The 27,553-nt window shown below is 44.6% G+C and overlaps 4 protein-coding genes across 7 annotated transcripts; 3 read left to right on the top strand and 1 right to left on the bottom strand.

Annotated features, from left to right (window-relative positions):
* Window positions 1-857: 857 nt before the first annotated feature.
* LOC146751754 (uncharacterized) lies at window positions 858-3,467 on the bottom strand. Its single transcript, XM_085533730.1, has 2 exons — window positions 3,278-3,467; window positions 858-1,748 (listed from the first exon to the last, which is right to left on the bottom strand). The coding sequence occupies exon 2, from the start codon at window positions 1,723-1,725 to the stop codon at window positions 1,333-1,335; it is 393 nt and encodes a 130-aa protein (XP_085389856.1). The 5' UTR covers window positions 1,726-1,748; window positions 3,278-3,467; the 3' UTR covers window positions 858-1,332.
* LOC107324447 (feather keratin 2-like) lies at window positions 1,313-20,885 on the top strand. Of its 2 annotated transcripts, none has more exons than XM_015884472.3 (2): window positions 1,313-1,396; window positions 20,181-20,885. In XM_015884472.3, exon 2 carries the CDS (start codon window positions 20,202-20,204, stop codon window positions 20,493-20,495), a length of 294 nt encoding a protein of 97 aa, XP_015739958.1. In that variant the 5' UTR covers window positions 1,313-1,396; window positions 20,181-20,201; the 3' UTR covers window positions 20,496-20,885. The 2 variants fall into 2 exon arrangements, with proteins under 2 accessions (XP_015739958.1, XP_032305086.1); XM_032449195.2 differs by lacking the exon at window positions 1,313-1,396 and adding an exon at window positions 18,575-20,001.
* On the top strand, window positions 1,313-23,523 carry LOC146751753 (feather keratin 4-like). Of its 3 annotated transcripts, none has more exons than XM_085533739.1 (2): window positions 1,313-1,396; window positions 22,881-23,523. In XM_085533739.1, the coding sequence occupies exon 2, from the start codon at window positions 22,902-22,904 to the stop codon at window positions 23,196-23,198; it is 297 nt and encodes a 98-aa protein (XP_085389865.1). In that variant the 5' UTR covers window positions 1,313-1,396; window positions 22,881-22,901; the 3' UTR covers window positions 23,199-23,523. The 3 variants fall into 3 exon arrangements, with proteins under 3 accessions (XP_085389865.1, XP_085389863.1, XP_085389864.1); XM_085533737.1 differs by having other exon boundaries at window positions 1,313-1,450; XM_085533738.1 differs by lacking the exon at window positions 1,313-1,396 and adding an exon at window positions 22,515-22,569.
* A 2,004-nt stretch (window positions 23,524-25,527) lies between these two features.
* On the top strand, window positions 25,528-26,705 carry LOC107324449 (feather keratin 2-like). The gene is made up of 2 exons (XM_015884475.3): window positions 25,528-25,647; window positions 25,983-26,705. The coding sequence occupies exon 2, from the start codon at window positions 26,004-26,006 to the stop codon at window positions 26,298-26,300; it is 297 nt and encodes a 98-aa protein (XP_015739961.2). The 5' UTR covers window positions 25,528-25,647; window positions 25,983-26,003; the 3' UTR covers window positions 26,301-26,705.
* Window positions 26,706-27,553: the final 848 nt, after the last annotated feature.

The raw sequence follows: 27,553 nt of genomic DNA, 5'->3' as shown, positions 1-27,553 counted from the left end.
CCGTATATTTTGGGGTCTATATATATATATATAATATATATATTGCATGTTCTTTAGAGGAACGAATATTGGACAAGTGCCATATTTTGTTCTCATTCAGACCCTGGAAAAACACAAGATTATACATTTAAAGCCAGAAAATAGAGATGAAATGAATAGGCTTTTCCTATTCAGGAGGAAAGGAAATGTTCAGTGGGATCCAAAGTGACATTTCTTCAGCTCATTAAGGCAAACCTCTCTGCTCCCCACTTCAGCCCATCAGTTGTGATGCTCCAGATGTGCACACCAGAATGTCCTTATGGCTTTCCCTCCCTCTGCATGAACCCCTGGGCTTTGTCTGGGCCTTAGGATTCTCCACCCTGAGGGCTGAACCCAATGAAGTCACCTCTTGTTTTGGGCTGGGAAGCCACCCTGCCTTGAGATGGATATGGGAAGTTTGATGCAGATCATTCCCTGAGAAGCTACAGCTGCAGGGGATGTGGGTTGGTCCTGGGGGCTGTCAAATATTCAGCTCAGGGGTATTTCAGAGGGCTGGACAGACAGGAGCTGTTGTCTTTGTGCCTATAACCTATTCCATCTACCTAATCTCTATGACTACAAATCAATTCACCTATATACTGAGCATGCATTGCTGGGGAAGGTTCATCTAGAGGATAAGTGATGAAAACTATCAAAGAATCCCCTTCAATAAATATAAGGACCCCCCAAAAAAGAGCTTTGCCAGCAGAGACCATGAAATAAAACATCCTTATCTTGCTCTAATGCAGAAACAACATTTGATACCCACACTACAAACTCAATTGAGGAATGAAAGGAGAAGGCAGTGATTGCATGGCAATGAAAACCAAAAGACGTAGTTTGGTATAGAAAATTTATTGGGAGGGAGACAGCTTTTCTACAGTTGTACAAAGTATAAGTTGGCCAGAATATAAAGTTTATCTTCTTGGGGATCCAGTGGGGCTTTGGTTGATCACCAGCATCAAAGCAATGCAATCTATTTGTTTTATTTCCCTTTTGGTGCACTTCCTGCGTGCAATTTCTAACATCCCGAGTCACCTCCCTAAAATCAGTGTTAAGAACGTAACTGAAACGAAGCACGACTTAAGCAGATGACGAAACGGGAAAACCAGAGGATAACAGACCTAACCTAAAGGCAAAACGAGGAAATGCACATACAAGCCTGCCTTCCACAGGTACTGAGTGCTCTCAACTCTCATTCCCTTCAACTGGAGCCCAGCCCTGGGGGTGATTTGAGCTAATCCCATTGGCTCCACCCTTAATTTGCTTCTAGAGTTCCCTCGGCGATTTCTTCAGATCGCTCCGTGTGTGTATTCAGAATGCCCACCGCTTCCCGGAGCGATAAGAATTGCATGGATGAGTCCATTGGGAAGAATAGGTATAGGAATACTTCGGTGCACAACGCGGTTCGGGACGGGTGATGACTTGTGGGGTGAGTTTCTCAACTGGTGGTACCTCTGCAGGTAGGGCTGATGCGGTGGGGGGCTCAACCTGAGCCACTTCTGCAGACTCCGAAGACCCCACCACGGTTTGCTGTGGGTAGGTGGTGAGGATGGGTCCCGGGAAGGTAACAACGACGGGCGGTGGGTAAATGATGACCCGGGAGTCACCGCAGGTAACCACGCAGGGCTCGTTGCTGCTGCTGGCCAGTGGTTGGGGGCATTTGGTTTCGCAGGGGTTGGTACAAGCCAGCTGGTTGGTAGCCATCACCCGGCAGCGACACGGGTATCCTGCAAGTTAATTCTGGTATTAGACAAGGGAAAGGAAAAGAAAAACGTCTTGGTTGTCATTGCTATTTTATTTTGGTTTTTTTTTCCCCCTGTTTGCTCGGTTATCGACGATTCTAATCTTGGCTCTAAGGGAACTTAAGGCAGATTAACGTGGACAAAAGAAACCGTTTAACTCCTCTCCCCATCTCAATAGGCTTTTCCTTCTTCTATTTATCTCTTTCTAATTTGCTCCTTTAAGCTCTCTCCCTTCCTTCCAAAGCCCAAATCCTCCCCATTCCCTATGTTTCCCATCCCCCCTCCAAACTAACTTTGCTCTGACACCTCCCAGCCTTTGGCAGCGCTTCTTGCAGGCAAGCAGCATCCTGTTCACACAGCATCTCCTCCCACCCTGAGCCTTTAGGGCTGCACCCACTCTATGTGCTGTATGAATAAGGTTCAAGTTGGGGGATCTGGCTTTTCCACACTTCGAACGATCTGTTTAGGAAGCTACTTTATTTCTTCTATTGTTTGCCATGTAAATCCCTGCTATTAAAAGGCATCGTTCTATGAACACACGGAAAAAACTGAAGGCAAAGAATAAACGGGGGGTTTTCAGATACAGGTTTAATAAATAAAATGCGTTTCTTGCGGCATGCATGTTGTAGATGAGTGGTTGGCCGGTTGTTTTATCAATGGACAAGTGGTATATGGGGTCATAAAATAATCTAGTTATCTAATGGATATAATTATTGCAAAGCGTGGAGTGTTTGAAGCTGCTTTCCCTGACTTCAGGAGCTCAGTGCTGAGAGGGATGGAGCAAACGAGAGCTCTCTGATCTATTTGCTTCTCTCAGCTGTAGCCAGGAGAACAGAAAGCCATCTCCAAACCCTTCATCCTGCAGAGGGTAGGGATAGGGGGGAAGCATGCATAGCATTTTATTCCTTAAATACCCTTTGGTTAGAACTCAACGTTGGCCTGAAAAGAAAACCTTTGTAGTTCATCCTCTGTAAAGACCCGAAAATGCCAGCGGAACCATGTGCTGATAGTTAGAAGTGAAAGCTTATTTTCAGAGTTAGGTGAAGTAATGGTCTGTAATGATCACCTGGTGCAGCTTGTTAGGACTCCAAGTAAATTAGCTAATAACAAATAAAAGCAGTGTTGCATCTCTATAGCGGAGCAAAGCTACTTCAAGCAATGAAGCTTTATTCTAGACCCCCCGCCCCCCCTCCCCCCCCCCAGCAACTGCCAACCCCCCTTGCATGGCAAATAAGAATAAACAGAGCTAAAAAGACACACTCTGCTCTTCTAAGAGATTTTTTCCAAGCAAAGAGGTTAAAATTCCTGCATCTCCCATCAAATTAACAGCCCAGAGTCTCCGGAAACCCTTGGTTTTTATTTTACAGCCTTCATCCTGCAAAGGAAAAATATAGTATCTATAGAAAGATGTTTCCTAATCCCCCTGATAGCGCATCTTGCAGGATTTAGTCCCGATTTTTAACCAGATTTACCCTAAAATAGCATCAAACTCACAGTTGTCAAATCAGACTTACTCGGTGTAGCGCAGAGAACAAAGTGAAGAAGCAGTGAGGAAAGCAGCGTGTGAATAGAGCATTTATAGCTTTCCTCGGATTGCCTGGAGGATCTGAGCCACCCTTTGTGTAAAGCACCTTAATTACTTATGAAGCAAACTTTGTTGCATGTATTACTCCTGTAATTGTTTTGCTTGCTGTTTATGGTTATCTGAAGCTGAGCTAAGTAGTGACTCAAAATGCAGACTGTGAGCTGCCAGTTCCTTTAATCTCCCAAGTTTCCTGGTTTTGCTCTACTGATTTTGTTAGGAATTAAGAATACACGGCTGCTTTTTGTGACTTATCTGTGCTGAAAACACAGTCGGGGATGTCAGTATCACAGTGAGTCAGTGTATGCAAGATCTCCTTCCTTGTTGGAAATACAGGCTGACATAGGCTCTTCTTTTCCACGCCTAGATGAATCTCTGGAGGCACAGGGCTTTCTCATCTGATATAATGTTAATGGAGTTGATGGAAGTGCTCTTAACGACCTCAGGGGAAGTATCTGGTGCAAAAAACTCGAAACCAAAACTACCTTTTAAATAAAGATGAAGCCGTCTCCAATTTTGAAGCCTAAAAAGTAGAACTGATTAAATAAATGCTTTACTTTTTTTTATCCTTTTCATTCTGTATGAGGTCAGAGAAGTCTAAACTCGCTAAGATATCATTACTATTAACATAAAATGATTTCCAAGTATGATATATGAACATGTTTATGGAGTACTTTGAAATCTCGTTTCGTGCTGTCTCCAGAATATTCCTGATAAGCTCTGCAGCCTGGAGGTTGTTTGGGGCTGCCTCACTAAATAAGAGTAATTCATGGCATAAACATCACGACAGTGGGTTTGATTTATTGGTGCCTCAATGCACAAAGCCAGAGGGAGGATGGAGTGCAGTGAACTGATTGATTGGAGATAGGGTGTCCCCCATGTCTCCATCACTGAAGTCCTCCTGCAGGTCTATGCCACCAGGGGGGGCCATCCTGTGTTCAGGAGCTTCCCATCATGGTCACCTGGGGGCAGAGTTAAGGGGGGGACTGGGGCAGAGTTAAGGGGGGGATTGGGGCAGAGTTAAGGGGGGATGGGGGCAGAGTTAAGGGGGGATTGGGGCAGAGTTAAGGGGGGATTGGGGCAGAGTTAAGGGGGGACTGGGCAGAGTTAAGGGGGGATGGGGCAGAGTTGAGGGGGATTGGGGCAGAGTTGAGGGGGACTGGGGCAGAGTTAAGGGGGATTGGGGCATTGTTAAGGGGGATTGGGGCAGCCTGGGGCTGCATTTGGGCTGTGGGTTTGTGCTATGACAGAGGTAGCATCAGGTTTTCCTGCATTGCTCCCAGTGAGGTGGTATTTTTTTTTTTTTAACCAAGATCTTGTGGCTCTGATTTCACATAACTTCTGTCTAGAAGGCTTCTACCCTCAAGAATTGCCGTTTCAAAGCATGGCTTTTAGAGTACACGCAGCAAGAATGAAATTCACCCCTGTAAAAGCATTCTAGCTTAGGACAGTGGATTCTCACTTCATCTTCACGGCACTCAGGGAATCCTTGACATAGGCAGGAACTGAATCCTGGCTGTTGTGTTGAGATGCATTTCCTTAGCTATGAGAGAATGAATTCTTCAGAGTTCCCTGCTATGTAGTATTGCTAAATTAGCCTTTTTTTCCCCCACTCTAGTTCTTATATTGTACTCCAGGGTGACTCATAAAGGCAGCAGAGCACAAGGAGTAAGGCAGACTGCATATACCACAATATACGATGTTAATATTGTCAGCACCTATTAACTTTAAATCATTTTAGAAAATTATACCCTTGTGCAAGGCAGGGGCAGCATTAATAATGCCTCTTGTCTAGCTAAAATGTGATCTGTATGGCCAAACCAGTTCTGTTTAACTTCATAGTGCAGGAGTCTTGTTTATAAAGCTGAGTCAGGAATGCTTGCTAATGAAGGAATAATCAAAGGAAAATACTTAGGAATGGATGCTCTGCTGATGTAGATCTGCAACGTTCACTCTCTGGACTTCAAAGAACTCTATATGCTTACCTCATCTGCAAATATATTATATCAGCACAAATTCTGCCCACTAGGCAGTTATGAATTGAAATGCAGGGTCCGGATTGTGAGCAGAAGTTAATCACTTATGTATTTAACATACAGTTCTGTGATTTCTTACACTAGTAGAAACTTTGGCTTTCTGGCTTTATACAAACTATGAGTGAAAGTAATTCAAAATCTGAGGCAGCACATTGCAGCCTAATTAGGACCATGCCAGAAGTGACCTTGATCATCTCCTTTAAGATGATGCTCTTGCCCAACACAAGGCGTCGCCTACAGCTGTTGTCATTATACAGCAATTTGCATAGGCCACGTATTCGTGTTTGTGAAACATTTGCAGTCCTCAGCATTCCCATGGTGTTTAATTACACAGGGTGTTTCCAGAAAGGCTTCATAAATCCTAATGCATGGCAAGAAGGCGTACAATTGAACGAAGCTGCACAGCTACTGGAAAAATATAATATAAATCCATCAAGCTGGGTGTCAAATAGGGTTATGGAAGGGTTTCTTGGAGCATGTATTGCAGTTCAACTGAGTAAAGCCTTTACTGAAGGTCTTCCAGTAACATTAGTGGGTCAAAAAGGGGAATGTTGTCTTGCATTATGACCTTGTGGTCTGTGTGCTGGTTGAGCTCTTTGCTTTCCAGGCTTGTCAGGACCAATGTTGTGGGGTTATGGCTCCTTGGCTGTTCCACATCTTTAGCAGTTCACTTTTAGGGCTTAAGAGCCCAGCAGAAGGAGAAGCATTGACTTATACAAACTGAGGGTTAGAGAGAGAAATTTAGAGGAGGGTGGTGCTGAAGGAGCACAGGAAGGAAAGACAATGAAGGGGGCAGAACAGATCACCATGTGATGACCAGAGTAGTACTGAAACGTGATGCAAGGAAGACTCAATGGTGGCTCGTTGGGTGCAGGAAAGCAGAGAAAAGTCACTTAAATGATGTAAAATGTGTTTGGAGTGTGAGGCTGTGTGTTGTCCTTGGTCTTAGCATGGGTTTTATGTTGTTTTTCCTGCTAGCCCTGTGTTGTGTGGGGTGTTTTTGTTGTTTGTATATAGAAACCAGAGCCATACAACCAAGTTGAGAGCAGAATTAACCCTGGGTTACTTAACCTCTACAGCTCTCTCTAGTGGCCCAATTAGGACACTGCACATCCTGCCTCAGTTTCCCCTTGTGTTAAGTATTTCTTTAGCTTTCACACCTAAGTAGCAGCACAGATGGTAACCAGCACATAAGCAGCAAACTGCTTTTCTTCTGCCACGTGTCATGTGCACAACCTTATTCTTAGGTGTCCAATTATGTATTTTCAACACAAACATAAAGACGGGTGCTGAAGTTGCTGGTTGGTTTCCTAGGCTTGGATAAGGAGCAGGCCAGGTGAAGTTCTAGTGGTGTATATCTGATATTTATTACCTGTTAATGTTAGAGTCAGGGTGAAGCTTGCATTGCATTGACTACAAATAGCAGTGTCAGAAACAGTCCACGAGTGGGGCTGTATCTGAGCTCATCAGTCTGGCTTGCCTAAAGGTGTGGAAGGAGCTGCTCTCATTGCTTTTCTTTAAAGCAGTTATTTCTCAATGAGAGCAAAAACGAATAGAGATCATAGGGAATCTGTTTTGGTGTATTAAAGGAATGGGTGTTTTTCAGTCCTGTGGTATCACAGCTTGCTGATATGCTGATGATTTGCCAGCACTGCAGTGTGGTACTTTCAGAAGGTCCTATAGAGCCTTAAGGAGATTCTCTGGAAGGATTTGCTCTCAGCAGTCAGCAGGATGTGTTTAAGAAGTGAACGTTTCCCCCCCGGGGGGATCCCACACATTCACCTCAGAATTTAAAGACAGTTTATGGCATGGAAAACCTGAAGTCGTTTAATCAGGATCGAACCACAGGAATGTAAACAAATTATACAGGAGAATGAAGAAGGTGCTTTTAGCAATCTGTGGGTGTAGCAGCTTAAGCCAGTGAGAGTCATCTTGTGTCCTCCATGGCAGACCTCAGAGTTGAGATGGTTATGGGGTGAGAAATGCTGCCCAGTAATGGACCTCTGGTCCCAGTGTCCCCCATATTCCCCTGGGAATGAAGGGGGGATGGGAGCTTGGTTGCTAATGGAAGTCAAAGTACTCAAAGCTCAGGGGTTGGAAATGACAGCTATGTTAGCAAAGTGTCATCAATGAGGTTTTTGTGCATGTTTTAACGTGATGTTAGTAGTTGATATTCAAGTGTTATCTGATGTGGGGTGGTTCCATCTGTTGCCATGTTTTATGGACTAAAAGAAAGCCAGCAACACCTTAAAATGACTTTGAGATCATAATGTTGAAGTTTCATCTATTAAAATAGACACAGGTAGGTGCTATTGCTTAATGGTTCCTTTAGAGGGCAGCCCAGAAAGTAGGGATAAGGAATGAAGAAGTTGATGAATTAAAGGAAAGAAGATGGCAAAATTCTGTCTTCCTGCACAGGGAAGTTGTCTGAGGCAGAAGAAAAGGTTGGAGAGAATCAGGAACGTGGATTCTGCCTCATGGGAAAGGCTTGAAGCAATGAATGAAGTCGTTTTGCACATTCAAGGTTTAAGATTGGATTTGTCTGATCCGGATTAGTGGTAAAGGCAGTAGTAAAGATCTGGTTCTGGGATGTCTGGGTTGAGTTAAATGATATTGATTTTATAGTAGGTGCTTCACCTATATGAATCAACACAAAAACCCTGGAGGAGTACTTAGGAACTCCTTCCCTGAGGGCAATTGGTGGCTTCCCAGAGGATGGTTTTGCCTCTGGGACCCTTTGAGAGGTGATGGGTTTGTTGGGACTGGGCTGCTACAGGGCAGTGATATTCCAAACACATGAGAATCTTGTGTCCAATTTATGCTGAACACGATGCATTCTGTGCTGGTGAATGGGGGAGAGAGCGAAGGAGATGCATGGATGCCAACGTCTTGGTATCTGTCCCATGCTCTTAAAAAGCTTCAGGGTATGTGAGAGAAGAGCTGGTTAAAATGAAGCATGAGGTCATTATTTTCCAGGTTTTTTTTTTCCACCTGCAAAATGCTGCTTGCAGTTCCTGCATTGGTTTCTAAAGTGTGGATGTTGCCCAACATCTGGGTGTCAAAATGTGAGGGGCCGTACGCTGAGTTTCACAACGCTGCCTGTGTGCAAACATAATTAATGTTTGTGAAACACTGGAGGCTTCAGGCTGATGTGCTATTACTGAAAGGATCCGTCAGCAGGTGCTCTAATTGATGGAAGTCAAAGCTGCAGGTTTAATTAGCAGACTCCAAGAACTCGGGTGGATGAGTATGAGGAAGGCTGGGGGGGGAAAAGGTGCCCACTTTAAAATCTTGTGAGGCAGCAGCGTTTGACTTCAGGGTGTGCATTTTGATGCTATATTTTCATGGATTGATACCCACTGGCCTGGCCTCAAGTCATCCCCTTATATCTATCCTGCTTTCTTGAATACTTTGGAAGCGCAGGTAAGGAGAAGGTGTTAATCCTTCCTACTTGCACAGTGTAGCCAATTAAAGGTAGAATCACTCCCCTACCCGGCCTCTTCAGCGCCCTAATGCTTAGGCTAATAGCTCATTAGTTCTAGCTGTTATTGAGTATTGGCCAACTCCTGTTTGCTTTGCACCATTAAGTTGCATGTATCCAGGTTGCAGGATTCTTTTGCGCAAGCTGCCCCAACAAAGTGACCTGAGAAGAAAAAGGGAAACTGAAAAGCATCTGCTGCACGATCATGTTTAATGCAAACGAGAAGCTGAGTATACATGTGCAAAATGAGATGGATAGGGTATAAGCAGAAGAGTTCCAGGACTTCATAAGGGTCTACAATGAATCTCCAGTTATGTGGCACTGCGTAGGCTGCTCTTTTTTTCTTTAATCAGAAGTATTTTACAATGAAATCTGCTGTTACAGTTGCTTGAAGTTGTTGGGTTTTGTTTTGCTTTGCCCTGGTTTGCATCCAATGAGATATAAGCTCATATAAGCAGAGAAATAAGCTGTTAAATCATTACATTATGCATTACGGTTCTAAGCAGAAGTAAAGTGTAAGGAAGGCTTACAAATGCCTAAGAGCTGATTATTATTATTATTAATAATATTGATGGTAAATCCTGGTTCAGCAAAGTATACAAATGAATGTCAATTCTGATTAGAAATTTCATTTAGAAACCCAAGATTTTCAGTCATATAATTTTAAGAAGTTATTTTACTGTTTTTTAGTGTTTTTTTTTTTCCCAAGAGGAATTGATAATAAACATCACTGTTGGCATAAAAACTTGAATTTATTCAAGGTTTATCAAATCAGGGAATTTTTTCAATTAAAATCTCGTTTCTTGGAGGTTTCTTTTTCACCTGAATTTGGAATAAGACCAATAAGCCATTCTCAATTTCTCATGCAGGTTTAATGGTGGGAAGCCATTCCCTTTTTTGATTGCACTGGAAGCTGCGGGAGCTCAGCACTTCTACAATCCATCATCCATAAACTTAGTCGTCATCTGTCTTTTTTGTTTCATTTCTGGTTTTAATCCAGTATGGATATCCATGGATTTAGCTTGGCCTACAAGTTCTAAAGCACAACGGGTTGGAGAAGTGAGGAGATAAAGGATTCCCGCTTCCTGAATCAAAACATGATAATCCTGAATTACATGCTGTCCCAGAACCACACATGCCCCTGAACCCAAGAGATCCCCCAGAACCAAGCAGGTTGCTGATATCAAAGAGCGCGGTAGTTCCCACTATGGTTTGCTGAGGGAAAGTGGTGAGTGTTGGGCCTGGATAGATGACAGAATATGGTGGCGAGTCGGGCTCCACTATGTCCACTATCGTATCGGGGTATTTTATGACACAGGTCTCATTGGAGGTGAGGGCAAAGGGCTCGGGGCAAACAACCCCCGGCGGCAGGCAGCACTCATCGAAGGGCGACATGGGATGGATCCAGACCTGAAAGACAGGAGAAGGAAGGGGGGGGAAGAAGGGATGGTCAGTTCGGTGGGAAGCTGTTCTGTTGGATGTCTGGATTTTAGAGGAAAGAATTGTAGGCTGGGTACTGCAAATGCTGATAAAGGGGAGAATTGTGAAGCACAAATGGTCCAGTATTATTACAGAGGTTGGTGGCCCAGCCTGTGGCAGGGGGGTTGGAGCCTGATGATCCTTGAGGTCCCTTCCAACCCAAGCCATTCTATGGTTCTATGACTGGTGTCTCTGTCTTCTCCATAAGTAACCCTTTTTAATTCCATTGTTTCAATATCTAAATATACTTTCTTGAACATGGCTGTTCTCAGCCTAAAATGGTTATTGCTTATCAGGATTCTTAACCTGTTGCACTGCTCATCTCCTCCTGCTGCCTGTTGAGCCTTGCTTTAAGCTGTAACCCAAACTCAACTCCATATTAAAGGTTCCAGTTTTATTCTTCAGCACCGGTGAAACTGCAGCATGGGATGAATGAAGAGTTACCTCATCCTAGCATGGTTGGAAGTGGAACAGTCAGAACTGGGATGGAGATCCACCCATCTTTTATTAGTCCCATTGTTTATCATTCACATTGCAGTGTCTTATATTTGAAACCACACAGCTCTTTAAAACCATACCTGATATCAAGGGCAGATTTTCTTGGGCATCGTTTAATTATAGATTGACAAGCAGTCCTTGCCCTGAATTGTGCCCACACTAATTAGGCGATGCAAACAGAGTAAGGGAGAAGCGATAATTTCCTTCATCAGCACAAAACTGATGTGGAAGAGATTAAGGGATGGCAGGAAGGTCCACATGAATCCCAGCATTTACCCTTTGAGTCTGCGGGAGAAAGACAAGAGTTTTCTCCGTGTAAATGTCTTGTTTTAGCTATGTGCCTTCATTCTCTTCTCCCATCCTCAGGGCTGGGTCTTCAGCTTTTGCCAGTTGCCCCATTGTCTGACTTGAAGGGATGGAAAAGGCAACGACAGAAGGTTTCAGCAGCTGAGGAGCTGGATTTAAGTGGTTAGGTTCCCCTTGGACCTAAGAGTCCAAGGGGGCAGTGAATCTCAATGCAGCCCATCCTGACACCCACATAGAGCTGGAGAGGGATCATTTTTATATTCCTTCTAGTTTCAGCATTGTCTAAAACATATCTTAAAGAAAATCAGCAAAATGGCTTTTTAATAGGAAAATCTGAGCTCCAGTCCCCGTAGGCTTTTGTAAATACTTAGGGCACGTTCTTCAGCTGTTCAAAGACAAAAGGCAAATGGAACAGCTGAAGGTGAGAGCATCAAACAAATCAAACCGTTTAATGTGTCAGTTCTTGTAGTATTAAAGAAGAAATGCTTGTCAGGGTGAAACTGAGACTTCCTAAGGTTCTGAGGGAATCCCATATTCCCTTCCCAGCCTAAATGAACTGTTGGCCTGAATGTTAAACGTCGTTTGCAATTGCCAGCGTTCGCCTCTGAAGCGTAAAACTTCAGTTGTCTTAAACTTAAAGGACAACAGAAAGTATATTTCTGGAAGAGCATCCCCTTTACCGCTTCCTAAGTTCAACCTATTATTTGATTAATATTTAGATAGCAATAAGTAATTGATTCGAAATTGACTTACCCGGATCACCAAGGAGAAGAGTTTAAGAAAAGTGATTAGGAGAGTTCTACGTAGCAAATGCTTTTATACACTTAGTCAAATTGCCTGGAGGATGTGACACCCTTTTTGCATGAAGTCTTAATTAGTTGCAAAACAAAGTTTGCTGCATGCATAACTTCTGCAAGTAATGAAACTGTTTTGCTTGCTGTTTGTTTGCTGGCTATTGGATCTTCACGCTGTGTGCTAACGTGCTGCTACACCCTGCAGGCAGGATTCGCTTCAGCATCTCGTGGGTCAGAAAGAACTAGATAGACTCCATTAACCACATTTCAGTTATATTATGACTTGATTAAGCATTCGCTTATATACTTCAATCTGAAAGGAACTGAGCGGTAGCACTTGCTGTCAGGGAGCAGCATTGTATTTTCTTCTAGCAGATTTGCTCTCCTGTGCAGCCTAAAAGAGAGGAAAGTTTACCTCTGAAATGTGTTATAGCGTGACTTGAAGCTGTTATGTATGTATATATATATATAAGGGAAGAGCTAACATTCGTAGCCACTTTCCCATGAGGCTGACCATCTCAAGGCTGATTTCTAGGGAGGAACCTCTGTTATTTAACATCCTCTTCAGTGCTTGCAAACAGAGGTTTCATGGGTCTGAAATGGAGCAGCAATTTGCTTTGGCCACGTTGCAGTTAAAGGGCAGGCAGATGTCACCCACGTTTTTTATCACTGACTCAAAGTGAAGTCACGGAGAGTCGTGGGACTGTGTGTTTTGTTGGGGCTTTTTTTAATGTAGTTTATGGACTGGGTTGAAAAGGGCAGTACTGCAGGAAAGGGAGATTGCAAGAGATTGCACTGGATGCTGAAACTGGTCTTTCCATCCAGCCTTTGTTTGCTTTCTATGACTTCCGGAGAAGGTAGCGTGGATGGGAGTGTTTTTGATGTCATTCACTGACACAGCAGCTCATAAATCAGTTACAGTTTAGTATTGCTTTGGGTTTGTGTTTCTTTTTTCCCCATATAAAATCACATGAAAGGCATTCTTAATTAAAATCTTATTGCAAGGGCTTAGTTCATTTACATGCTGGGGAATACTGCGGCAGAATGGAACTCAGTGTGTTGCATTAATGTATATACACAATGATTTATCTGCACGAATGGCTGAGAACCACTCAATCTTTTGTTCTGTCCATGTAAATGTTTTGGCCTTAGGACCCCCTGTGAACACCCTCCCAAGCTACAGATAGTTTGATGTGAAGGAAAGCTTAAGGAGATAGTTACAAACAAAAGAATGGTCCCTCCTGGTTTGTAAGGCAAGAAGGGCAAGGCATATTGTTGCACATGAGGATGGTTCTTCTTTGCTTGGTATACAAAGGGAAGTGAGAGGGTTGATGGAAGGGTCTTGAGGTTGCTTAGTGTTTGCCCGGCATATTTTAAAGCCAAATGTCTGCTTGAGGCTATGGGGGGGGAAAGATTACCTGCTCCTCCTGTGTAATGCAGGTGAGATATTGCTTCTATTCACAGAAGGCAAATAAGAGCTCTGTTTCTTGATTGTCTCCTGTGTTGCTCTTGGCTGTGAATGGACATTGGGGAGGAATGTTATGCATGCAGTGACATTGCTGCCAGAAGGTGGCAAGTTTGGAGTGGAAGTGGATTTCTGTTTAATCCTTAGATCTCTATTAAGCCAATTGTAACACGGCACTGGTGCTGTTCCTAGCAGGGAGAGCTACTATATGCAAAAGGTCCTTTAGTGACAGCATATGCCCATCTATTTAGTTCTGTCCAAAGAGAAATTCATGTGTTGGTGGTGCAGATGTGGATCCTGCTGGTGGGAGAGCCCATGGGGTTGGTGTGGAGGAGCACAGAACAGTGGCTGTTCCTTTCCCAAAGCATCAGGTGCCCTAGATACCACCTGAAGCAATGTGATGCCCCACAGAGGCTTTGCTGCCATTGCTTTAGGCAAATGGGTACAGGCTTGGGTAACAGCACAGGGAGATAATGGCACAAAACCCTTAGCTGCCAACCATGCACATCTCTAATGTCACTACCATCACTCTTCCATGTCTCACTCTCTTCTGGGCTGCCCCAGGCTGGGTCAGTGCTTTGTGTTCACATAACATCATGGGGATGGGATTTTCTTTGCAGTTTGGGGCACTGTGTTAAATGGTACCCAACGCTTCCCTCGCAGCTCAGTTTTTCGTTGCCTTGAGGCAATTTTAATTCTAGCTATTATCTAGGTTTTATAAAGTTGAAGTACAGAGGCTAAATGAATCACCAGAGGTCACTTGGTGAGTGAATGGAACAGCCTGGAGTAAAACAGGCTTTCCTCATTGGCGTTTATCATATTTATAATTGGAATTCCAGCAACTGTTTGAAGACTTAACTTAGATTGCATTGCATTGGGCAAACAAAGGACAAGTCCCTGCGCTGAACAACAAACACTGGAACTGATTAGACCTGAGAAACAAAGGAGAAGGGATTATTATCTCTTCTACAAATGCAACCATAATGCACAGGGATTAAGGGAGGGGTTGTCAGCACAGAAAAGCACAGGGAGCAATTTTTGACATGTCCTGAAATGACTTCATCAATTTTAAGATAGGAAATGAACACAGCCCACGTTTTAATAAGTGACAGAGCCCCAAGAGGTAACCATCAGAGTGGTGTTGTCCTGTGCTGTTTCCATGATTAAAACTGAAGATTTGGTATAAAAACTCAGTGCTGATGTTGTCTGCAATGTGTGTGGCTGTGGCTAACCCAGTGGTTTGGGTAATGGAGCATCCTTCTCTCTGACACATCTATTTCCAGAGAAGAGCTTTGAAATAGAATCTAAAGGAAGACATGGCCTCATTGTGGCCTTCTAGTACTTGAAGGGGGTGTATAAACAGGAGGCGGAATGGCTGTTTACACGGGTTGATGGTGATAAGACAAGAGTCAGGGTGTTGTGGTTGGGTTGCACTTGGACTTGATGATCTTTGAGGTCTTTTCCAACCTGAGCAATTCTATGAATGGTTTTAAACTGAGACAGGGGAGGTTTGGGTTGGATCTTAGGAGGAAGTTTGTCATGCAAGGGGTGGTGATGCACTGGAACAGGTTGCCCAAGGAGGCTGTGGATGCCCCATCCCTGCAGGCATTCAAGGCCGGGCTGGATGTGGCTCTGGGCAGCCTGGTGGTGACCCTGCACACAGCAGGGGGTTGAAACGAGATGATCTTTGAGGTCTTTGTAACCCTATGACTATGTTAAGTGTCCAAAAGGATTATAAATGCTGCCTGTTCAGACCGAAGCATAACATTTCAGTAAGACTTGATCTATGCTTTTTTTTTCTTGCTTGGAATGAATAGTGAGCATTAAATCTTTTCTCATAGAACAGAAAAAGGTGCCAAGCTTTTCAAAGCTCTCCAAAAGATTTAAGATATCATCTCCTTTAAAATCTATGCTGGCTTTTATGGTTTCTTTCTTTCTTTATTTTGAAAGAAAACTGCAATTACTGATGCCTGGGAGTTAATGACTACGGGATAATGATCTTTAATGAAAAGCAATCCCCTTAATGAAAATCTACACTGGGAGTCATCCTTTAGGTGGTAGTTGGTTTAAAAAGGGAAGAATTGTCTTACCGTGGATTTATGTGCTTTTCTGAAGAGAGCAGTTAGAGAGAAACAAAGGAAAGAATAAGCAGAGGAATGATAAGCTTACACGATGGAAATGTTCTTCAACTGACTTGAAGGATTAAAGATGTTTTTGTGCTTGAGGTCCTATTTATTCATGCAGGTTTCTACTTCCACCTGCTCATATAAGCCGGGCTGCACCCAATTAGAACACACATTCATATTCTGCCTGCAGGTTTCTTTCCTTGGTAACGTAGAAGATCCTAAACCATCTTTTGGGTCATTTTCCTGACTCTGGAAACAACCCTTGGGATTGAAGGATGTTCCTTTAGTTGCTCCTTTTCCAACCTGAGCATATGAATGTTTCAGGTCTTTCTGAGCCCCCTTCCCAAAATGCAAAAGGAAGACGATCAGATGATGCATTTGTTCACAAGTGTTCTTCCCTATTTAGACCTACGTAGGCAGCAAGCAAGCAGGTTTTCATTCAGGTGACTTCTGAGAAGATGGTTTTGTATGTAAAGGTTCAGCCTTGCTCTGCAGTGTGATTTCAGCTGCCTGCTTTGAGACACCTGCCAACATTGCAGAGCTACTCCAATGGAAAGCAAACAAAAATGCATGTGATGCAAGCTCCTTACATAGCTAGAGAATGTGCATTAATAACCTTGACACCTATTTCAGGGTGACTTTGTAACTTTGCTTTAAAATGCTGCAATCGTGCCTGGATGCTTAAAATATGGTAATAAGCATTTTGCATGCATAAATCATTAGTGAGGGTTTGCAGAGTGCAAAGAAATCCTTTAATCTGAAACTTCCATCGGCTGTTTCCAATGGCTTTCATTGCTCTGGGATCTTTACAAAGGCAGCTACTTCACAGGAATAATTCAGAAGGTGAGAATAAGGGATTGAATTAGTTATATTATAAGGGATGTTATATATTATATATATTAAAAGGGAAAAAAGAGAAAGAGACAGAGGAAATGGAATGGTTTTTAGAGAGAGATAGTGGAGCTTAAGCAGCTTTTGTGCTAGAATATTCCTCATCTCTTATGAGAGAGATCCCCAGCCTCCTTACCTTCAGCACCTTGTCCAAAGAGTCTGACTTGCATAGTTCAGAGTTGGTACATCAAACCTGCAAGGAGTTTTTCACACTCAGCTACAAATGTAATCCTGGCATTATGAGAAGGAAAGAGTCATCCTGGCTCATCAGCTTTGTCCAAACAGCTGACTGCTGCAACTATCTGCCATCAGATGATGCCATCGGTCTCCAGGGCAGGATGAGGATCTCTTGGCGTGTAGGAGAGCAAAAATGAGGGAACAAAGAAAATAGAAAATCCTTTTCCCTATATATAAGATTATATGTGCTCACTTTCCCTAAATGTGTAGGGTTCTTGGGCATGGCTAATGGCAGAGGGCACTATGCTTATCTTATGGCCATATCTTCAGTATTGTTTCATGCAGAGCCCAGTGATTCCCTGTCATCTTTCCTCTGAGAATCCCCCCAGGTCTCTTTGGAGCCAGTAAGTGACATCCTGGGGATATAGGATGGAAGCACTGCCCAAATTGCTCCTGATTAAGCCACAGTGCTTTAAACAATACTGATTTTTAGGAAACATTTGCCTCCCAAACAATGCATATGAGGGGCTCTGCATTTAAATCCCACAGTAGTTACTGAAATTCCCTTATGAGAAGGGAAAATAACCCACTGTGGATATGACTTTTACCCTGAGAAAATGATGATTGGAATGACTTCTACCCTTGGTAGTAAATAATCATTGTAATGATGGGTATCCATGGAGTGGAGTTGACCCACATCTATTGGGGTCACCTGAGTCTGTATAAGGTGTGAATGGGTTTTAGCATGAACACGATGTTGGGTAAAAAAATTGCATTGTGAGGCAAGAAATCGTGACCTGATTAAGAGCTGATCAGTGGGATGTCATGCGTGACTGTGATCTGTTTATCTTGAAGGGATGCTGTTGCTCAATTCATGGGTGTCTGAAGCCAGAACCATATTTTAAGTCTAATAGCGCTACGCTCTGCATGTATAAATCATTAATGAATACCTGTGATATGACATTTGATCTAAGGAGGCCACAGAGCTTCCTGATAAGAGTTGCTGCCCCAGGCATCCCTCCAACACGCCTTATAATTTAGAAGATATTTGCAGGAGGAAGAAAAAAAAAAGCAATCACTGTTCTATGAATGAAGCAAACAAGCAGCAGGTAAACAACCCCGGGTGGGAAATCTGGAGGGCAGATCTCAGGCTATGTGAGGCACTTTCCCTGATGAGCTCCTCCTGTGGGCTGTTAAATGCAGCTTCTGCCACAAAGATAAGCTGCACAAGGGTAGGAAAAAAAACACTGTAATCAGTGGTGGCTGCAGCTTTTCACCCTGATTCTTGCTCATGGACCCCTTAATGGGGGGGGTCACTGCCCAAGTGAGCATAGTGGGGGCCAAACAGAGCTTGAAGAACGATGCTTTCACCATCAGAAAGGGTGAAGAAGGCTAGAAAGGCCCTAAAGTAATAATGATCAAACAACGTGTCTAGACAGCACATTGGTACATTGCAATTGCTTTTATTTCAGACTTCAATAGAAGGGAAAGTCTCCAACCCTTCCTTCTGAGACCAGAGGGAGCCCACCTGCTGTGGGATCACTGGGTGTGATCTCAGGCTGTAAACCTGGAGCAGACATTTGGCTCCAGCTCTGCAGGTAAACGCCTTTAATTTGTCTTCTCTCAGCAGACCCAAGGACTCTTCAGTGAGACGGGTGTGCTGATGAAAACAGAAAGGGAGAGAAGCAAAAAGAGGCAGAATTTGTATAAAACGCACCTTTTTGGAATGGCAGTGGGTACAGCATTAGGCTGGTGCTTGGGAAAGGGGCTGGTTGGTGTTATGGTCTCCATATAAGCACATTCCAGCTTTATTTTGTTGCCTGGTGCTGTTGCATTGCACAGGCAGAGGAATTCAGGGTGGCTGAAGATCTGTTCCAGTTGGTTCTGGATGCTGCCATTACAACACAGAAAACTACTTTTTAATGGGAAAAAAAAATGATAATAACCCTGGTTTCTGAAGTTATTTAATATTGTCTGCTTGGGGAGTAACCATGACTCTCCAAATTTCAAGTGAAGTTATTATCCGAGTGACATACCTGTTTCAATTCTGTCATACACTTGGAATATTTACATAGTGTGTGTACTTTATGTCTCAACCATTAATGAATATCTGGGACTGGCTTTGAAGCTTGGTTCTTTAAAGGAGCTGAAGGAGAAGCTTTAGTGTTGTACAGCCCCAGGGATCTGCAGACAGACACACCTTGGTGGCTTCTGAAGGTATAATGGAGGCGAATGAAAGATGGAGATGGTGATATTGCTGGGTGAAGACTTTAAGTATAACCTTTCAGAAGGAAATAACAAGATTTTGTACAAATATTTCCTAGAACTGATCATAGAATGGCTTGAGGTTGGAAGAGACCCCAGGATCATTGAAGCTCCATTCCCCCCCATTGCAGGCAGGGCCACCAACCTCCATATCTGATGCTAGATCAGGCTGCTTGGGACCCCATCTAAACTGGCCTTGAACAGGGATGGAGCATCACTTATTTCACCTCAGTGATAGTCATAGGCTGCATTCCCCATGAATCTCTTCTTGTGGGGGTCAGGAGAGGGAGGAAAGATCATTGCTTCAGACATTCTTCATTTGCTTAAGCCAAAATTACCAACTCAAATTACTTGAGTCTAATAGAAGGGATTGTCTGGTACACCACCTCAATGGAGCATTTGTTTTCCTGTGTTATGGTATGGTAATAAATCAACAAAGTATGTGTCCAAGCAATTACATAGGTGCCATGTTCTCATGTGATGTAAATTGGTTTAATTTCTTTCCTACAAGAGAGGTGTCTGAATAACATAAGTGGAGGTTCTGGGTGCAAAATTGTTGTTCCTGTACATAAAACCTTAGCATAATGCACCTCTAATTAGACATGGGAAGCAACTAATTCAATAGCCCATACCCAGTAATATCCAACACTGGATACTGAGAAGTATTTTTTCCATAGAGAAATGCTTTGTAGAATAGTTTTGGATTGCTTTAAGAAAAAAAAAAACACCTAAATCAGCATTTCTTAAGAGGAGCAAGCCAATGATTAAGTGACATGGAGTGAAGGAGAGCTGCATTGCTTTCCAAGCAGAGTGCCATTAATGTACAAATTATGAGAATAAAGAGTACTCCGCTTTTGAGACATCATTTGCAACGTTAGTGAAGATAAAACGAAAGGATCAGAGGAGGAATGGGCATGTCATTAGCAAGGAAATGAAGGGGGAACATTGCAAGGATCAATCCCAAACACTGCGTCTCTAGTGGGGACTGATTTGCATGCATGGCGAGCATGTTTCTGGTACAGAAATTACAAGAGAAACTGGATTTATAGGCCTGGGGCAACCCAGATCAGTATAAAAGCCAGTCCAGCACCAGGCTCCTTCATCCACTTCTCTTGCCTTCTCCTCCTTGGTGAACAAGGTGAGCTGCAGTGGCCTTCTCCTCGCTCTTCTCTGCTTCTCCTCTTGTTCTTCTGGCTTGCTGAGACACTTTCTTCTTGCACTGCCTGTCCCTGCTCCCCAGCCTGTGCTTCCTCCCTTGCCAAGGAGGCTGCCAGGCTGCTTCTCACACTGCCTATGTTTTTCCTGTCCTCTCTCCAGGTCCACCTCCATCCCACAGCCATGTCCTGCTATGATCTGTGCCGTCCTTGTGGCCCGACCCCCCTGGCCAACAGCTGCAACGAGCCCTGTGTGCGCCAGTGCCAGGACTCCCGCGTGGTGATTGAACCATCTCCCGTGGTGGTGACCCTGCCAGGACCCATCCTCAGCTCCTTCCCCCAGAACACCGCTGTGGGATCTTCAGCATCTGCTGCTGTTGGCAATATCCTGAGTGCTGAAGGAGTGCCCATCTCTGGTGGCTTTGGTTTCTCCGGCCTGGGCAGCCGCTTCTCTAGCAGGAGGTGCCTGCCCTACTAAGGATGATGATGCTGTCCCATGAGCCCACTTCCAGATTGAGGATGAAGCTGCTGGCCTGTGTTTCCAGATGGGCTGAGCACCCTCGTGCCCTCCTGTAAAGCAGAGAGGGATGCCAGGTTGCCAGCTTATGTATCTAGAAACACAGCCAGCAGATGTCTTCCCCTGCTTTCTTCTCATCATCAGGAGTCCATATTGTCTCCTGCTCTCCTATGCCTTGGTTTTATCCTGAAGCAAATGGAGATGGCTCTGCATCTTCTTTCTCTCACCATATGAGGAAGATCTGCATCTCATATTGGTGAAGGGGTGTCAGATCCCTTTGACCATGCACTGTATTGTTTTGGTGTTTTTTTTTCTATCTTCAGACTCAATAAAATTTGTGCTGCATTATAATCTCAGTTTGTTTGTTTTTCTTCATTGTTGGGATGCCCAACCATTCTCTCCAAGGTGAAATGTGATGTTCTGGACTGTCAAGTTCAGTTCTGCTCCCAGACCTTCCATCTATTCCTACTCCCCACTTTCTGATTCCTCAGCAATGCTGAGGCTGCTGCACAGTCACTGCTTGTGTTTGTTGTACCACTGAGCTGCAGCTGGGAATTGAAGGTATTTGTCTGACCATTGCACACATGAGCAGGAAAGAAATCCTCTTGATTTGCAGTCACTGCATCTTTTAGCCCTTCTGCCCCTGACCACCAACATTAGAGAGGGATACAACCTGGTCCATGTGTGCTGTGACCTGTGTGATTGTGCCTCACTTCACCAGGTGTGATGATTGCTTCTGCCTAAGGGACTGCAGGGAGAAAGAAGCAGCTCTGTAGTTCTTCCCATTTTGCTCTGGTCCTCCGCATGTGATGCTTTTGTCTGTGCCCCCCAGTCCTGTCTGAGGCTCTGATGGGTGTCTCTCGTGCTGTGCAAAGCCCTGCAATGCCTTTCACTGTAGGTAAAGGCCTTGTCTTCCATGACAAGCAGCTTTCGTGAAGGAAAGTCCTGTGGCTGACTGTGCAGGAAGCCCCTCAGGAAATGTACTCTTTGCCAACAGACATGAGTCATTGTGAGCTTTGAGCTGGAGCAAAGTGTGCTGAAAAGCTCAAACAGGGAAGAGAAGCGACCACAATTGTGTGAGCACTGACTGTAGGACTTCCATATGGAAAACTGTGTGAGAGTGATGAGAATGCATATGGAGATCCTGGTATTTACTTGCATCCACAGGCATCTTATTGATGTTCTTGGGCAATAGCAGCTGGTGGTGACTTTAGTTGTCCTATGGGAAGCTGAGGTTTCCAAGCTTTTTTAGTGATAGCTATTGAATTAGCATGTAGTTACAAAGCACATGTTGAAAGCCTTGGAGAGAAAGAAGGAACAGTCCTGAGTCCACAACAGTGGCCTTTGGTGGTGTGTTAAGAAGGATCTCTCCTCTAACAGCCATCTGCAGTCATTTGGGGCTGCAGAAAGATGCACAGGTAAAGGAGAGAAGGTCAAAGAACACATGAGTTTGAACACATGAGTTTCCCCTGATGTCAGTTTTTGGATAGGCTAAAATACAACAGCATATATCCAACCTAACTGGGAAGGTTTATACTTAATTTTGGCATAGTTAGGTGAGACATGAAGCAATGGTGGCAGCTACTCCGGTCATAGGAAAATATTCTTAAGACTTGTATTTTAGGATTGAAAGGCAACATGAGGCATTTTTCAAGTCTTCAAAGCAATGCCCCTGAGGGTACAAGGTTAGCATCAAATGCTGTAGCTGGATACTGCACGCTGCTGGATGCATCATTTGCTTCTGCTGATGTATCATTTCCAATGGTAAAATTTTGCTCTCTAATCCTGTCACTTGAAAGGAACCTGTGTGGCAAAATGCGTATGTCATGAAAAGTTAAATGAAAAGGGAGAATTGCAGGGAAGAAAAATCAGTGTCCCTATTTACTTAATTCCCAAGTTTTGCATACACGATGAGCTTGGGTATCTCACAGTAATGGTAGCTCTAGGCCTGGGGCAGTCCAGATCAGTATAAAAGGCAGCCCAGCACTAGGCTCCCTCATCCACTTCTCTTGCCTTCTCCTCCTTGGTGAACAAGGTAAGCTGGAGTGGCCTTCTCCTCACTCTTCTCTTTGTCTATTTCTCCTTTTCCTCATCTCCAGTGAGTCTTTGCCTCTGTGCAGACCTTGGTGTGAGCCTTGCTCCTGGATGGTGCTCCTGCCTGCTTGTTCTTCTTTCCAGTGTTGGGGGAGGTGGGAGAAGGTCTTGGGCAGACTCTGCTGGGGCTCTTGGGGATCTGGGCTGCTAAGCCTCTCTATGTCCCTGCTCCCCAGCCCATGCTTCCTCCCCTGGTGAACAGGGCTCCAGGTTTCTGCTCACGCTGCCTGTGTTTTGCTGTCCTCTCTCCAGGTCCACCTCCATCCCACAGCCATGTCCTGCTACGATCTGTGCCGTCCCTGTGGCCCGACCCCTCTGGCCAACAGCTGCAACGAGCCCTGTGTGCGCCAGTGCCAGGACTCCCGCGTGGTGATTGAACCATCTCCCGTGGTGGTGACCCTGCCAGGACCCATCCTCAGCTCCTTCCCCCAGAACACCGCTGTGGGCTCCAGCACCTCCGCTGCTGTTGGCAGCATCCTGAGTGAGGAGGGAGTGCCCATCTCTTCTGGTGGCTTTGGCTTCTCTGGCCTGGGCAGCCGCTTCTCTAGCAGGAGATGCCTGCCCTACTAAGGATGAGATGGATGTCCCGTGAGCCCATTGCCCAGGAAGCCTGAAGCTGGACTGAGGATGGAGCTGCAGGCCTGAGTTTCCAGATGGGCTGAGCACTCTCCTGCCCTGCTGCAAAGCCTGGAAACATGGCCCTCTGATGTTATTTTCTTTTTCCACTTTCTTTTCATCGTCATGAGTCCATATTATCTGCTATTCTGTACAATGGGTTCATCCTGAAGCAAGTTGAGATGGTCCTGCTCTTGTAGCAGCCTGGACCAGATCCATTCCACCATGCACTGCTTTATTTTCTACCTTCAGACTCAATAAAGTTTACGTTGCATTCTTATCTCAGTCTCCTCGTTTCTTTCCTGTTGGGATGTTCACTCAAGCTGTATAGGGGTAAATGTAATGCCCTGCTGTTGAAAATGGTCAGTTGTCCTATTTTGGACTTCCTTCCTGCCTTGAGTATTGGAGATGGACATTGGAGATGACATTGTGAACTGGTTGAGAGCCGGAGTAAAGCACATTGTTGGCAATGTCCTCCAAGTGTTTCCATATGCTCCTTTAAATTTCATTTAAAGAACAAGCAAGGTTTGGATCTTGTCTTTCAGTTGCTGATGCATACGTTTGAATTGCTGGATTGTATGGTTTTGAGGCTAGTGCTTAACTGGTTGACTCTGTTCTGATGCTATATTACCATTCTAAGCATATTTTTCTTCCCATCCCTCCATGAGCACCTGAAAAACCCTCGAAGTACAGAGTCCAAGAAGAGTCAAAGAGATAAGCTGGCATCTATAGCATCTCTCTAATGGCAGATTATAGCTCCTATTTTGAGTTCTCTTTTCAGAACCTGCTGTTCTTCCCTCTACTACTTCATGGGCAATCCTTATCTCCTGGCCCTGTAGTCCTGTTTAAAGCAGAGTGAGAGTCCACTCTTGTGCTGTATCCTCTTGACAAAAGTATATTTCTATGCCTGATGGATACTATTGTATTTGATGGCTACTATTCTAACTTATATTCAGCAAGAATTCATAAGACCCTTGTGTCTCTGCTTGGGAGACTCAGTAAAAATCCACTTTGCTTTATGCTTTAAGGTATTCTGTGCCTTTTTACTGGATACAGGTCATGTCAAAATATACACCCAGGGATGGAAGACAACACCCTTACCATGAAGTTGGAGGAGGACTAAGATTCCTTAAAGTACAAATAAAATCCTTTTTCTTCATGCAGAGATGCTGTATTGCAATCACACCGAGGACTTACTCTGAATAGAGATTTGCTTACATGAACACATTCTGTCGCCCTAGAAGCTCCTTTCATCTTCTTGAATGAGAAATTCGGTTGTGCTTCTATGATTACAGAGTTTTCTGTGTCTGGTAGAGTCCCACTTTAATTGTGGAGGGCGTTTTGTCCTCACTGTGGGCCTGAGGTGTGTCTGTTGGGTATCACACACTGGGCAGTTGCTCGCCCTGGTTGCCTGCTGACTCAGGCTAATACTGCATAGAGCTTGATGTCCTCCTTGGGATGTCCTTGGGATGGCCCTGACTCCTGCTGTTGTCCCTTGGTGTCACTCCCAGACCTCATTTGTTTCTAGTTGGATATATGTACAGCCTGGAAATGTTGCTGGGTGTTTGTCACTGTGTGCAGTGTCAGGATATAGGGGTAAAAAAGGATCCAAGGCATGGAAACATGGGAAATAAAGAAGGAAGAGTTCTAAAGAAACAAAAAGTTCTTGTTATGCTTTGCTTTCTATAAGATAGCAGTAGAATTTAGCTATTACTGACCTTGGAAGATCAACATCCTTCTTTTCTGATGCATGGTCTGGTGTTTGGGGGATCACCGGGCAATGCTGAAGGAGTTAAAAAGGCAAAGCAGACAGTCTAGCTTGACAGAGTGCAGTGACATATCACATAGGGAGTTTGTAACACCTGACACATTCTCCCTGTTGTAAAAATGATGCCTAGGAAAGCTTAGAAGTCCTTGGGGGAATTAAGAGCAAAAGGTTCAGCCAGTTCTGCTCTTTAATTGTATGTTTATAATGAAAAAAAAAACCAACCCAAACAACACAAACACATTCATAACAACAAAGCATAAAGGCAAACCTCAGGAGGGTAAAATGCTGATGTCACCTGAAAACATGGCAACATTCTGACTTGAAAAACAATGGCCTGATTTTAGCATAATTACCAGTGGAAATACTGGCCTATAATATCGGACCGTGAAAGGAAACTGAATGAGGGAATGGAAATGTAATGAAAATGGAAATAAAAAGGAAGCGTTGCAAGGAAAATAAACAACCAAAATATTTACATAATTGGGAAGCTAAGCATAAAATATAACCTTGTTGGTAAACATATTACGAGTGCAAATAGTGCCTCACTGCCTGGGGCAGTCCAGACCAGTATAAAAGCCAGTCCAGCACCAGGCTCCCTCATCCACTTCTCTTGCCTTCTCATCCTTGGTGAACAAGGTGAGCTGCAGTGGATTTCTCCTCACTCTCTTTTCTTCTCTGATTCTCCTCTTGCTCTCTTGGCTTCCGCTGTGTCGTTGCCTCTGTGCAGACCATGGTGTGAGCCTTGCTCCTGGATGGTGCTCCCACCAGCTCTGTTCTGCTTTCCAGTGTTGGGGGAGGTGGGAGAAGGTCTTGGGCAGACCCTGCTGGGGCACTTTGGGGATCTGGGTTGCTAAGTCTTTCTATCTCCCCTCAATGCTTGTCCCTGCTCCACAGCCTGTGCCTCCTCCCTTTGCAAACAGGGCACCTGGTTGCAGCTCACACTGCCTGTGTTTTTCCTGTCCTCCCTCCAGGTCCACCTCCATCCCACAGCCATGTCCTGCTACGATCTGTGCCGTCCCTGTGGCCCGACCCCCCTGGCCAACAGCTGCAACGAGCCCTGTGTGCGCCAGTGCCAGGACTCCCGCGTGGTGATCCAGCCCTCTCCCGTGGTGGTGACCCTGCCAGGACCCATCCTCAGCTCCTTCCCCCAGAACACCGCTGTGGGATCCTCCACCTCCGCTGCTGTTGGCAGCATCCTGAGTGAGGAGGGAGTTCCCATCTCCTCTGGTGGCTTTGGCATCTCTAGCCTGGGCAGCCGTTTCTCTAGCAGGAGGTACCTGCCCTGCTAAGGATGAGGTGTTCATCCCTTGAGCCCATTGCCCAGGATGCCCAAAGCCTGACACTGAACTGAGGACGGAGCTGCTGGCCAACATTTCCAGATGGGCTGAGCACCTTTCCCAGCTATTACAATCAGGGAATATGACCAGCAGATGTCTTCTTCTTCTACTTTCTTCTCAACATCACAAGATCATCTTGTATCCTGCTGTCCTATGCATTGGGTTTATCCTGAAGCAAGTGGAGATGGCCTTGCTTCTTCTCCTTCTCACAGTGTGAGGGAGGAAGACCTGCATCCCATTCTGGTGGAAATGTGTCTGAGTACCAGCTGCCCCCATAGCAGCCTGGACCAGATCCCTTCCATCATGCACTGCTTCTTTTCTACCTTCCGACTCAATAAAGTTTATGCTGCATTGTAATCTCAGTCTCCTTGTATTCCTTTCATGTTGGGATGAGTGGTTCATCTGTCAGGGGCTTGATGTGATGCTTTGGGTTGGACAAGACTGGGTGCTTATAGTCCTAATTGGACCTGCTTTCCATGTAGAGTGTTAGGTTACCCTGAAGGCAGCTGAACACTTCAGGGTAACTGAAGATGAGAATAGGTATGTAGTTAGGCAAGGTATGCCAAGAGAGTCCAGGTACTCTCTCAAACTTATATATATAAAGAAAAAAGGTTTTCATAGTGCATTTCAGCTGATGAAGCAAGCATTTTAATTTTTGTAATGTGTTTTTCTGACACCAATGTTCAAAGAGGCAAAGCTCTGACTGGATGTTGCAGCTTAAAGACTATTCATTTGCCCATACCTCATCCAAGCACATCTGCCAAACCCTCAAAGTGGAGAGAGTCCCAAAGAAGTCAAAGTGAGGCCAACACTGTTGAATTCTGAGCCCTACTTTGATTTGTTACTATAGGTATGTGTTGAGCATGGCTGGATATAATGGTTACAAGTGGGAGGTGGAAACACAGAGCTGGTATCCTCTCATCTGAGGAACTGAGCAGCATCTGTGATGACTCCTGAAGACACTGCAGAGTGCAGGAATGGAGGAGGAAGAGAATGGTCACCCCTGGTGGAGCAATAGTTAAAAGCACAATATATTGTGGCGTCCTTATATGCATATCATCATGCCCTGAAGGGAAGTGGATCTGGAGCATCCCCACAGGGCTTCTCCAGAGTTACTGTTCAGCTGCTGAGCAGACTGTGCCTGGGGAGGTCCCAAACCAGGGTTCATTTTGTCCCTCCACACTGGCCCCAAGCTGGACAGACTG

Source organism: Coturnix japonica, unplaced genomic scaffold, assembly GCF_054131305.1.
Source record: "Coturnix japonica strain WE unplaced genomic scaffold, WE-NBRP24 Scf062, whole genome shotgun sequence".
Lineage (NCBI taxonomy): Eukaryota > Metazoa > Chordata > Aves > Galliformes > Phasianidae > Coturnix > Coturnix japonica.
Note: the sequence above shows the minus strand (reverse complement) of the source record. Positions and strands in the feature narration are given on the sequence as shown.

Coding starts and splice junctions, on each gene's coding strand:
- LOC146751754 (XM_085533730.1), bottom strand. CDS start 1,725: ATGGCTACCAACCAGCTGGCTTGTACCAACCCCTGCGAAACCAAATGC.
- LOC107324447 (XM_015884472.3), top strand. CDS start 20,202: ATGTCCTGCTATGATCTGTGCCGTCCTTGTGGCCCGACCCCCCTGGCC.
- LOC107324449 (XM_015884475.3), top strand. CDS start 26,004: ATGTCCTGCTACGATCTGTGCCGTCCCTGTGGCCCGACCCCCCTGGCC.